A 13,368-nucleotide genomic window follows, 5' to 3' on the forward strand; every position below is an offset into this window, starting at 1 on the left:
ACCCTATCTCATATATGTAGAGAAATCTTTCATTGTCATACTGCCTCTACCTATAAAACATCAGTCCCGAAACTATGGCCCATGAGCTGGTTAGGGCCTGCTGGTTGCAGTAAACTGGCCCCTGTAATGGTATCCTGTATGTAGGCTTTTCTCATTGGAAGCTGGAGGGAGGGAGCTGCTAATGGCAGAGTGGCAGATGGTGCCAGAACACGCCACGTGCTGGAATGCAATCAACTACCAGCACTATTGTGTGAAGTGATTTCCTGCCTAAAAGTGCCTGCACAGTCCCAGCCGTCACAAGGATATAGAGTCTGCACAGAAGTAAGTGCTTCTGAACACCAATGATGGTACACCATTCCTCCCTACTGTTCACCATTGATGGGACACTATATTCTTCTGAAGGACCTCTAAACACAAGCGATGGGGCACTATAATCCTTCTACTGACCACCAATAATAGGACACCATTCCTCCAACTGAACACCAACGATAGGGCACTATATTCCTTCCACTTACCACTGAACACCAATAGTAGGGTACCATTCCTCCCACTGATTACCAAAGATGGGACACTCCATTCCTCCCACTGATACCAAGGATAGGGCACAATCCCTGACACGTCCCACTGAACACCAATGATGGGACACCATTCCTCCCACTGAACAACAATGATAGGGTACTATATTCCTTCCACTTACCACTGAACACCAATAATAGGACACCATTCCTCCCACTGATTGCTGAACACCAATGATGGGCCACTCCATTCCTCCTACTGATACCAAGGATAGGGCACAATCCCTGACACTGACCACTGAACACCAATGATAGGGTACTATATTCCTTCCACTTACCAAAGAACACCAATAATAGGACACCATTCCTCCCACTGATTGCTGAACACCAATGATGGCACACTCCATTCCTCCTACTGATATCAAGGATAGGGCACAATCCTTGACACTGCCCACTGGACACCAATGACGAAACACTATATTCCTCCTACTGACACCGGTGATGAGGCGCAATTCCTCCCACTGACATGGAGGCATTTATTACTCCCGCTGACCTCTGACGTCAGGGAATTTTTCATTCCCATGGACCTCTGAAGCGGGAGCATTTTTCACTCCCACTGATCTCTGACAGTTGAGCATTTTTGTTTTTACTCCTACTGGCCACAGTCTAGCCCCCATACAGTACAAAAAGGCATGTAACTGTCCCTTTGATTAAATAAAAAAATTGTCCTATACAGACCATTTCTATGCCAGGATATCCTCTGAAACCTGTTTTACATGCTTTACAGTGACAATATACCCCCATGGTGCCCAACCTAGGCCCTTTGGTATATGATGTACAGCCCTCATCAGTCTGTAGTGGGAACATTAATTAGAGTAATAATGATTTCTACTATCCTCATGTAACATGTTCCCAGTTTCCTATTGTCTTCTGCAGCATATCCCCAGCCAAAAATGTACCATGTCCACACTTTCTGACCCTCATTTCCTCTATTAGATCTGCAGTCTCTGTCCTCTCAAGCATTACAGATATTGAACATTATGTGTGGCCCTTTGTTGGTGTTAGGGGCCGCATCTGAGGCCCCTTTTAATTCATAAATTGACAACCACTGATATAAACCATAACAAGCAACTAAGCAGTTGCCGTCACTTTTTTTAAAAAAAATCAAAAAATGAAACTGTACAAATAAAGGGTAACCATTGTAAGTGGCCCTCACAGTGTTATATAATATATCCCAATCCCTATTGCAGTCAATTGTTTAGCAAAAAAAAAATATACATAAGAGACGTGAAATTAAAAATAAATTCATATACGAATGCCATCAGCCCACATATCAACTGCATAGTTATTAGAATGCCATCATTTTCACAAACCTTGTCTTTAGAAATCCTAAGAATGAGAATTCTTTATTGAATGAAGCCTGTTAACTGCGGGCCACAATTACGGCCCCGAATGCATGAGGCACCACCATTTAGCTGCGGCTGAAGGGGCCCCCCGTCCAGTCCCACTGCTGGCAACCTGCCAAACACTATTTGAGTCTGACAGCCGCTGTGGCTGTATGGGGCTGGGCGGTGCACCTAGAGGTATGTTTAGGGCAATATGCGCCCAGTGTGCATGAAGCCTTACAATCATGTTTCATCTTTTCAAGGAACAAGGGACCTGATTGGTTCCTTTGGATAACAGTTCCACCTTACATTGGATTTCATATATACTTGCAAGGTGCATCAGTCAGCTGATGTGTAACTTTATCACATCCTCAACAACATACATATACACTTTAAGAGGGTTCTTAGGACTAAGTCTAGGTTCACACCTATGCGTTTTCTGCTGCATTTTTCAGAAATGCACAGCAGTCCATTTATTATTATTATACAGTATTTATAAAGCGCCAATAGTTCGCTCAGCGCTGTACATTACAAGGGCCCTGCTCTTTCGAGCTTACAATCTAGGAGGGAGGGGATGGTGGCACAGGAGGAGATAGCTGTGGGGGATGGAGTGGTAGAAAGAGTGGAGGAGGTCGGCAAGTTAGCAGGGGGTGGGGTAGGCTTCCCTGAAGAGATGGGTTTTCAGGGTGCGCCTAAAGGAGAGGAGAGTAGGTGATAATCTGATGGGTTGGGGCAGAGAGTTCCAGAGGATGGGCGACACCCTGGAGAAGTCCTGGAGGCGGGCATGGGAGGAGGAGACCAGGGAACTAGAGAGAAGGAGGTCCTGTGAGGAGCGGAGTGTGCGTGCTGGGCGGTACTTGGATATTAGGTCAGTGATGTAGTTCGGGGCAGTATGGTGGACAGCTTTGTACGCTAGCGTTAGGATTTTGAATTTGATCCGTTGCGCAATCGGAAGCCAGTGGAGGGATTGGCAGAGGGGGGTGGCGGATACAGAGCGGTTGGAAAGGTGAATGAGTCTGGCAGCCGTATTCAGGATCGACTGAAGCGGGGATAGCCAGCGGCGAGGCAGGCCAGTGAGGAGGGAGTTGCAGTAATCGAGTCGTGATATGATGAGGGAGTGGATGAGCTATTTAGTGGTTTCTGGGGTTAGGAACGTGCGGATTTTGGCAATGTTGCGGAGGTGGAGTCTGCACGAGTTTGTTAAAGATTGGACTTGGGGTTGAAAGGATAGGTTGGAGTCCAGAATGACACCAAGTACTCTGGCCTGCAGGGCGGGTTTGATGGTAGCGTTGTTGGATGTGACGGAGAAGTCAATGGGGGGTGGTGTCCGGGCTGGGGGGAAGACAAGAAACTCGGTTTTGGAGAGGTTCAATTTAAGGAAGTGGAGTGACATCCAATCTGATATGTCGCTCAGTAGGTGTGTGATTCGGGCAGAGACCAAGGGGGTGAGGTGGGGGGTTGAGAGATAGATTTGTGTGTCGTCGGCATAGAGGTGGTAGTTGAAGCCGTGAGAGTGTATGAGTTGGCCAAGGGAGGAGGTATAGATGGAGAAGAGAAGGGGCCCAAGGACAGAGCCTTGAGGGACCCCAACAGAGAGGGGGAGTGAGGGGGAGGTGGTAGCATTATAGGTAACGCTGAAGGAGCGTTGTGACAGGTAGGATGAGAGCCAGGAGAGAGCAGAATCTCTGAGGCCGAGGGAGTGTAGTTTTTTTGAGGAGGAGGGGGTGGTCAACTGTGTCGAAGGCTGCAGAGAGGTCAAGGAGTAGGAGCACTGAATAGTGGCCATTAGCTTTGGCGGTTAGCAGGTCGTTGGAGAGTTTGAGTAAGGCAGTTTCGGTGGAGTGTAGGGGACGGAAGCCGGACTGTAGGGGGATCGAGGAGGTTGTTGTCGTTGAGGTGAGAGCATAGGCGGGTGTAGACTAGGCGCTCAAGGAGTTTAGATGTAAATGGGAGCAGGGAGATGGGTCTGAGGTTGTTCGGGTCATTAGGGTCCAGGGAGGGCTTTTTAAGTATGGGGGTGATGTGTGCATGTTTCAGAGGGGAGGGGAAAGTGCCGGAGGAGAGGGAGAGATTGAAGATGTGGGTGAGGGAGTGTAGGATGGAGGGGGAAGGAGGTCATAGGAGTTGTGAGGGGATAGGGTCGAGGGGGCAGGTGGTGAGGCGGGCATCAGAGAGGATCTTGGAGACTTCCTCGATGGTAGTAAGGTCAAAGGTGCGGAGTGTTGGGGGAGCTTCAGTATGAGGAATGTAGGGTGGGGTGGAAGAGGAGGTCAGAGCAGTGGTTGGGCCGTGGGAGAGGGGTGATGAGGGGGTAGCTGAGTGAGGGTGAAGGGGGTTGGAGAGAGTTTGAGCAGCGACGAAGTCCCTGCGGGTTATGTCGAGGGGAAGGGGGGATAAGGGGGTAGCTGTGTGAGAGGGGACGGGTTGAGAGGGCGTGTGAGTTGCGGCAATGTCCTTGCGAATTGTGTCAATCTTGTTTTTGAAGTGATTGGCAATCTCAAGGGCAGTGAGTGAGGTGCTGGGTGGAGGTGGGGGTGGAGAGAGTAGAGAGTTGAAGGCGGAGAAGAGTCGGTGAGGATTGGAGGAGAGGGCCTTGATGAGGGTCAAGAAGTAGGCCTGTTTGGCAGCATGGAGGGAGGAGGTGTAGGTGTGGAAGGCAGATTTGTAGCGGGTGAAGGCTTGTTGGGATTTGGTTTTGCGCCATAGTCGCTGCAGGGCACGACTGTGTCGTTTGAGGGTTTTGGTGTGATCAGTCTGCCAGGGCTGGAGCGGTCGGGGTCTGATGTTGCGTGTGGTTAAAGGCGCTAGTGAGTCAAGGGCTGTTGAGAGCGCGTTGTTGTAGGCGGTCATAGCATAACATGATTTCCTATAAGACAGGTTCACATTATTATTATTATTATAATATTTATATAGCGCCAATAGTTCGCTCAGCACATCTCCGTGTTTTCACCCAACACGCTTTTTTTTAAAGGGTCAGGGACTATTTTTATTTTTTTTTAATGCAAAATGTTGCATTTTGGCTCTATAGACTTCAAAGACGACACTGCAAAAAAAAGCATGTAGTGCGTTTTTGATGCGTTTTGAGTCTTATTCTGCCCAGCAACAAATTGGCAAAAAAACGCACTGAAAATGCAGCAAAAACGCACATGCAAAAACACAAAACACACCGCAAAAAGACACAGATCAGACGCAAACTGCATAGATGTGAACCCAGTGCATTTTTTTCTGCATCCAAAATGCACAGAAAGTAGGTTACATGGTTGTCAATGGCATGGTTCACACCAGTGCTCGCAGTTTCAGTGCGTTCCGGTTCCAGACAAAAAGTAGAACATGTTGCATTTTTCCTGCACAGAACTGTACTGGAACTCGATAAAACGCATCAAAAAGGCACCGGGACGCAGTAAAACGCGTCAAAAAATGCACTGAACTGCAAATGACCCAAAAAAGGCAGGGAAAAAAAGCATTTGAAACGCATCAAAAATGCGCATGCAGAAACGCATCCAGACTGCATTTCTATAGTGTGAACCAACCCTCCTACAACTGTAGGAATCTAAGATAGATCTACAGTATGTCATATGAGGTGCATGCATGAAGAGAGAAGTTTACCTTTCTTCTCCTCGTTAGCAGCTGCTGGATCAGACAAGTGTCAGTATTTGTACTGTAAGAGCCAAGCGTGTCCCTCGACTAAAGTTCAGTGTAGGAAGCAGAGAAAAGGTCAGAGTGCCAGGCTGCATATTTACAGCAATAACACGGCTGACTGCTGAGTGCTATACATAATTAACACGCAGTGTGAGACTGACATCTAAATGACCATATATATATATCACATTTACATACAGGTGAATCTCAAATTAGATCAAAAGAGTAAAATTATTCAATTCAAAAACTCATATTATATAGATTCATTACACACAGAGTGATATATTTCAAGCATTTCTTTCTTTAAATTTTGAGGATTATGGCTTACAGCTAGCGAAAACCCAAAATTCAGTATCTCATAAAACTAGAATATTACATAAGACCAATAAAAAAAAAATAGGTTTTTAATACAGAAATGTTGGCTTATTGAAAAGTATGTCCTTGTACTGTATAGTATGCACTCGATAATTGGTCGGGGCTCATTTTGCTGCATCAATGGATGAGGCGATCAGCCTGTGGCATTGCTGAGGTGTTGTGGAACCCCAAGTTGATTTGATAGCGGCCTTCAGCTCGTCTGCATTGTTGGGTCTGGCATCTCATCTTCCTCTTGACAATGCCCCATAGATTCTCTATGGGATTTAGGTCAGGCGAGTCTGCATTGTTGGGTCTGGCGTCTCTCTTCTTCCTCTTGACAATGCCCCATAGATTCTCTATGGGATTTAGGTCAGGCGAGTCAGCAGGCCAATCAAGCACAGTAATACCATGATCATTAAACCAGGTATTGGTACTTTTGGCAGTGTGGGCAGGTGCCAAGTTCTGCTGGAAAATTAAATCAGAATCTCCATAAAGCTGGTAAGCAGAGGGAGGTAAGAAGTGATCTAGAATTTTCTGGTGGAGGGCTGTGCTGACTTTGGACTTGATAAAACAAAGTGGACCAACATCAGCATACGACATGACTCTGCAAATCACCACTGACTGTGGTAACTTCTCATTGGACCTCAAGCAACTTGGATTCTGTGCCTCTCCACTCTTCCTCCAGACTCTGGGACCTTGATTTCCAAATGAAATGCAAAATTTTCTTTCATCCGAAAAAAGGACTTTGGACCACTGCGCAACAATCTAGTCCTTTTTCTCCTTAGCCCATGTCCTGGATATGTCTGTGAGTGGTGGCTCTTGAAGCACTGACACCACCCGTGGTCCACTCCTTGTCAATCTACCCCAAATTCTTGAATGGCCTTTGCTTCACAATCCTCTCAAGGCTGCAGTTATCCTTGTTGCATGTGCAACTTTTTCTACCACACTTTTTCCTTCCACTCAACTTTCCATTAATATGCTTGGATACTGCACTCTGAACAGCCAACTTCTTTAGCAATGACCTTTTGTGACTTACCCTCTTTGTATAAGGTGTCAATGACTGTCTTCTAGACAACTGTCAAGTCAGCAGCCTTACCTATGATTGTGTAACCTACTAAACCATACAGAGACCATTTAAAGGCTCAGGAAACCTTTACAGGTGTTTTAAGTTATTAGCTGATTAGAGTGTGACACCTTGGGGTCGATTTACTAAAGCACCTTATTATTATTATTATTATACAGGATTTATATAGCGCCAACAGTTTGCTCAGCGCTTTACATTATGAGAGACAATACAGTAACAATACAGTTCAATACAAGAGGGACAGGAGGGCTCTGCTCCTTGGAGCTTACAATCTAGGAGACCTTGTCTGCAAATGGTCACAATCCTTCAAACGACTGACTACGTTTAGGCAGAGAAGAGATTTACTAAAGCAAGAAGTCCACAAATCTTTTTAATGATATGATCTCAAGCAATTTATACTTCCTATACATATGTTCAACATTTTAAAGAATAACTGCTTTAAAATAATTCTAAGTTTGTCTGTAGAAGTGATATATTGAAAAAAATCTACACAGGCATTGACGTCACCTAGTTCAAACATCTCAGTCGTGACACGACTGAGCATGCCCAGACTAGAAATCCTTATAAGTGTTTTTTTTTTTAAATTCCAAGTATGCGGTGCCATGGTTGGGATTTGAACCAATGACCATAGTGTTGCTAGGGAGAAGTGCTAACCACTAAGCTGCCCATAACATTAACTAGACTATATGGTAGTACCACGATTCAAGAATGAAGATATATAATTAAAAGTAAATATTTTAAGAAAATTCAAAATAGACATTCAAAATGATTTGTCATATAACAGATATAACGGTCATGGATTTGAAATGGGAAAAAAAAGGGTGTGCCCCCCCATACACACTTTTTATTTGGAATGTCAGCTCTTTTGTTTACATTATTTGAAACCCTTCTAAAATGTACTAGATTGCAAAAAAAACAAAAATATAAAAACATGACTTTTTTTATTAGTTCAGGTACCTAGAGTGCTGTCAATTTGCACAGCGCTTTACATACATATTGTACATTCACATCAGTCCCTGCCTTCAAGGAGCTTACACTCTAAAGTCCCTAACTCACATTGATACACTAGGGACAATTTAGAAAGGATCCAAAATAGCTACCAGCATGTCCTTGATGTATGGGAGGAAACCCACACAGGCAGAACATGCAAACTCCATGCATTTAGTGCCGTGGTTGGAATTCAAGCCGGCAACCCTAGTGCTGCTAGGCAGAAGTGCTAACTACTAAGCCACAATGTTGCCCATAGCAGTGTCTAGAATATATAGTAGTACCACGATTCAAGAAATTAAGATATATCATTATAAGTAGATAAGAAAATTTGAATTATACATTCAAAATTATTAGTCATATAACAAGATAAAACTAATTTTTAGACATATATTTAACATTAGAAAATAATATGCATTACTCTGTAACATTCATTAAAAAATGCATTTGTTTGCAGAACATGTAAAAAACACTACAAAATAGGAAAGAGAATTAATAATAGAATTAGCATAAAAAAGCCAAACAACAAATCTCATCCACCAATTGTTTCTTTTTTACACACACAAAGAAATGGAATATTGGCTTAATCCTGGGCCCACACCCTCTAGGGACCAAGTCTAGCATTACATGTTATGTAAAAGCAACTTCGCTGATTCGAAATTTAGTAAAAGGCATTTCCCTAACTGAAGTCGTTTTTCCATTCACAGCAAGGTCTTAATTGTTTCAATTAGGTGTCTAAAATCTATTGCTTCACCTTATTTTTAGTAAATCAACCCCCATGAGTCTACAATATTGAACTTTTTCACAATATTCTAATTTTCTGAGATGCTGAATTTGGGGTTTTCACTAGCTGTAAGCCATAATCATCAAAATTAAAAGAAAGAAATGCTTGAAATATATCACTCTGTATGTAATCTATATAATATATGAGTTTCACTTATTGAATTACTGAGATAAATTAACTTTTTGATGATATTCTAATTTATTGAGATGCACCTGTATTTCCACAAGCCATGTTAATATTAGTGTTAACAAAATCCCCCTCCTATTCTGTTTCAATCTGTAGCTTCTAGGACTTTCTAGAATTGCCAGAACACTGAGGGCCTGTTCACATGTTATGGCATGCATTAACATGCCTTGCATTAAGGCAGCCTATTCATTATGAATGGGATGCCAATGCAAAAAAAAAAAAAATTAAAAAAGAAAAAGTATTTTTCAAAACACAGAATACAAAATAGACCCTTTATTTAGAATCCATGGACTAGGCACGGTATAAACGTCGTGGTGCACACTGATGCATTGTGGTCTACTGCAGTCTTTCCCAATCAAGGTACTGCAGCAACCTGGAGTTAGGGTTACCACCTCATTCCTTTAAAACTGAACACATTAATTACACAGGTTCTGTGGCTGATTATCGGGGTAAATAAACTCACTTCGTGCCTTATCTGCAATACATTAACATCAGAATCTGTGTAATTAATGTGTTTGGTTTTAAAAGTATCAGTATCAAGAATATCCATGGCGCACACCTGAAGGGGGGACTCGTGTATAGGGGACCTCTGAAGTTTAGGGGCAACTCTAATGTGATTGAGGCTCTCATGTATAAGGAGGCCTCTAAAGTGAAAGGATGACAACAATGTGAAAAGGGACCTTAACTGTGACATGAATAGGGGACTCTAATGTGATGATAGGCCCATGACATGAAGGTGGGCCTCTGACATGATGGAGGATCTCTGATATGATGGAGACTACTTATATCAAGGGGCCTCTGAAGTGATGGGAGGACCTCTGGCATGAAGGGGGCCTCTAATGTGATGGGGGGGGGGACCCTTCTGACATGAAGGGGGGGCTCTGACATGAAGGGGGACCTCTAATGTGATGTGTTCAGTTTTAAAGGTATGAGGTGGCAATGCAACTTGGAGTACTGTCTGGGTTCCCCTGGGGTGCACTGAGCACTGGAACCAGTTTGCCCTGGTTCAGCATCAAGAATATCCATGGTGCACACCTGAAGGGGGGACTCGTGTATAGGGGACCTCTGAAGTTTAGGGACAACTCTAATATGATTGGGGCTCTCATGTATAAGGAGGCCTCTAAAGTGAAAGGATGACTACAATGTGAAAAGGGACCTTAACTGTGACATGAAGAGGGGACTCTAATGTGATGGTAGGCCCATGACATGAAGGTGGGCTTCTGACTTGATGGGGGATCTCTGATGTGATGGAAAGACCGCTTATATCAAGGGGCCTCTGAAGTGATGGAAGGATCTCTGACATGAAGGAGGACCTCTGACATGAAGGGGGCCTCTAATGTGATGCGAGGACCTCTTACATGAAGGGGGACCTCTAATGTGATGCGAGGACCTCTTACATGAAGGGGGACCTCTAATGTGATGTGTTCAGTTTTAAAGGTATGAGGTGGCAACCCTACTTGGAGTACTGCCTGGGTTCCCCTGGGGTGCAGTGAGCACTGGACCCAGTTTGCCCTGGTTCAGCATCAAGAATTTCCATGGTGCACACTGGAAGGGAGGACTCATGTATAGGAGACCTTTGAAGTTTAGGGTCAACTCTAACGTGATTGGGGCTCTCATGTATAAGGAGGCCTCTAAAGTGAAAGGCTGACTACAATGTGAAGAGGGACCTTAAATGTAACATGAAGAGGGGACTCTAATGTGATGGGAGGACCCCTGACATGAAGGTGGGCCTCTGACATGATGGGGGATCTCTGATGTGATGGAGAGACTGCTTATATCAAGGGGCCTCTGAAGTGATGGAAGGATCTCTGACATGAAGGAGGTCTCTAATGTGATCAGAGGACCTCTGACAGGAAGGGGGCCCAGAATGTGATGGTGGACCTCTGACATGACGGGGGCCTCTAATGTGATGGGAGGACCTCTGGCATGAAGAGGGGACTTTAATGTGACGGAGAGGGGGATCTGAAGTGAAGGGAGGACCCCTGACATGAAGGGGGCCTCTGACACAATAGGAGAAATATCTGCTGTCATGCAGAGACCTCTTACATGAAGGGGGTCTCTAATGTGACGGGAGGACCTCTGTGTTTTTAAGGTGTGTTCACAATTATCGGATGTGGCTGAATGGCAACCACGTTCAATACACACAGCTGTGGTGCAGACTTTAGGTGTTAAAGCAGGCAGTAAGGAGGTGACACAACGTCCCCTCATTGCCTGTCAAACACTCTCTGAAAGCGATCCACTGTAGATCACTGTCTAGAGGGCGCCACCAGTGTTAAGATGGCCATAAGGTTCAAAATTTGGCCAGTTCAGCATCGCCCAGCCCAAGTTGGGTACATGTGTGGCTGCTTCCACTTGACAAAAGTTAATTTAACAATTGACTTCTGTCGAACAGGTTTGTTGAAAAATTTTCCTTGGTCATCATCTGCAGCCACTGATCAGTGTGCTCAGACAGTGCAGAGCCAGGATACGCACCATGGTAATGCTGTACATATGCACTTCCAAGACAGAGGTTTCCAACTCCCCTGTTAGCAGTCTTTGTGCGTGTGCAAATACCGGGAACCCCCCCGTGCATGATCAGATGTGCCATATCTCTCGGGACCGGAGTCCTGCGGCACATCTGTGCACACGCAAGAGACGGTAACAAAGCACAAATAAAGTCTCAAAGAAAAAGGGGGGACTTCACCCATAGGTCCCTTTCACACTTCTCTGGTGTGATTTCCTCGCAGTTCAGTGAGTATACCTGCGACTTTCTGAGGGTTACCCACACTTAGACGTCTATTAGATCAGGTTTTTTTTAATTGTGTTTCCTGAAAGCACACCAAAAATGCCCGATCGAACAGTAGTCTATGGAAAAGTGTGTGTAACAGGCGTGAATACTGCAGGTACGCTACGTTGCACCGTACTGCAAAGAAACTGCACCAGAGTAGTGTGAAAGGGGCCCCAAAGGGTAAAGGTACACTTAAAAAAAAAAAAAAAAGTACAACTAGAGGCATTTATTTATTTAATTTTGTTTCGTTGTGGATAGGGATTAGAAACACTGTCGGGTTTTTATTGCGGTCTGTGTCCCCAATAGGGAGATTAACCCTCTCTATTTTTGCTGTTTACTGTTGTCACCAAAAACTTCAGGTTATCCCCAGTACAGTACAATAGAGAGGAAATCTGAGCAGCACAGTGGCTAAACGGTCAGCACTTCCGCCTGGCAGTAATAAGGTCTTTAGTTCAAATCCCAGCCACGCATCACCTGCCTGATGTTTGCATGTTCTCCCTGTGCCTGCGTGGGTTTCCTCCCACACAAAGGCATGCTGGTGCATGGATTTCCTCCGGGCGTTCTGGTTTCCTCCTACACTGCAAAGACATGCTAGCAGGTTAATTGGATCCTGTCTAAATTGGCGCTAGTATATATGAATAATCCCTGGCCATGCGGGATCTCCTGCATGGTAGGGGTTGGGGAAAGACCTGGCAACCTACCCTGAAAAATAATTGCTAAGAGAATTCATGGAAAAAGTTGCTTACAAGTGACGGTCCATGCAAAGGGTCGGATACGACTGAATGGATAGATGTATGAATGTGAGTTAGGGACCTTAGACTGTACACCCCTTTAGGGTTAGGGACTGATGTGAATGTATAATACACGTGTGTGTGTGTGTGTGTGTGATTTGGTGGTGCTATAGAAGTACCTGAAATAAATAATTTCCCAACAGTTCTGGTGACAACCAGGGATTTCCTCACTTTTAACAGCTTTCCTTTCACTTCCTGTTTTGACTAAGGGAAAGGAAGTGAAGGGAAATCTCCCCCCATGGGACACAAATGGCAGAAAGAAACCTGACCGGGATAATAACTTCAGTTCTACTTTAAGCCTGACATAGGTACTCGATTGAGGCAGTCTGCTTCAACTCATTCACAGCAAGCTGATCTGCAGGCACAACCAAAGACCCCCTCCATCCTGCTTATCTATGCCCCTGATAGCAATTACACCCCGGGCAGACACACTCTCTCTGCTACACCGGCGGTTCTGACCTTTCCAGTTCTAGACAGAAACCCATGATCCCTGCTTACATCCTCCAAACTGACTCCTAGGTACCCACCTCTCCGCAGGACACCCCTGAGCACAGCCATGACCGCTCAATGTTCCAGCCGAGGACACTTCCGGGTCACTGCAATGGGCGCCGCCATCTTGGGGTTGGCAGGCTGATCCGCCTCTCACTGCCAGCCATACAGAGATCAGAGGGTGGGGTGATGGAGGTACACACACGTGTGCTGGATGTCATTCTCAGGACTTCTTCTAATGTCTAATCAGCATTTCTGTTCACTAGGCACACGCTTAACAAGTTTTTTTTTTTCACGTATCTTTATTGATATTGTTCTCCACATGAACCTGCCCACCAAGCTGGCCAGCAGAGGTGACAGTGATGGGGGTTGGGATTCATGATGTAG

The 13,368-nt window shown here is 44.9% G+C and overlaps 1 protein-coding gene across 1 annotated transcript in view; it reads right to left on the reverse strand.

Annotated features, from left to right (window-relative positions):
- The window catches only part of ECH1 (enoyl-CoA hydratase 1), a 50,209-nt gene extending 37,055 nt beyond the window's left edge, over positions 1-13,154 (reverse strand). Inside the window, exon 1 of the mRNA XM_089658203.1 lies at positions 13,020-13,154. Coding sequence (XP_089514329.1) covers positions 13,020-13,050 — 31 coding nt within the window. The 5' untranslated portion in view covers positions 13,051-13,154. The remainder of the gene's footprint in view (positions 1-13,019) is intronic.
- Positions 13,155-13,368: the final 214 nt, after the last annotated feature.

Source organism: Staurois parvus, unplaced genomic scaffold (assembly GCF_062004578.1).
Source record: "Staurois parvus isolate SC_StPar_1 unplaced genomic scaffold, SC_StPar_1.0 ptg001058l, whole genome shotgun sequence".
NCBI classification, from domain to species: Eukaryota; Metazoa; Chordata; class Amphibia; order Anura; family Ranidae; genus Staurois; species Staurois parvus.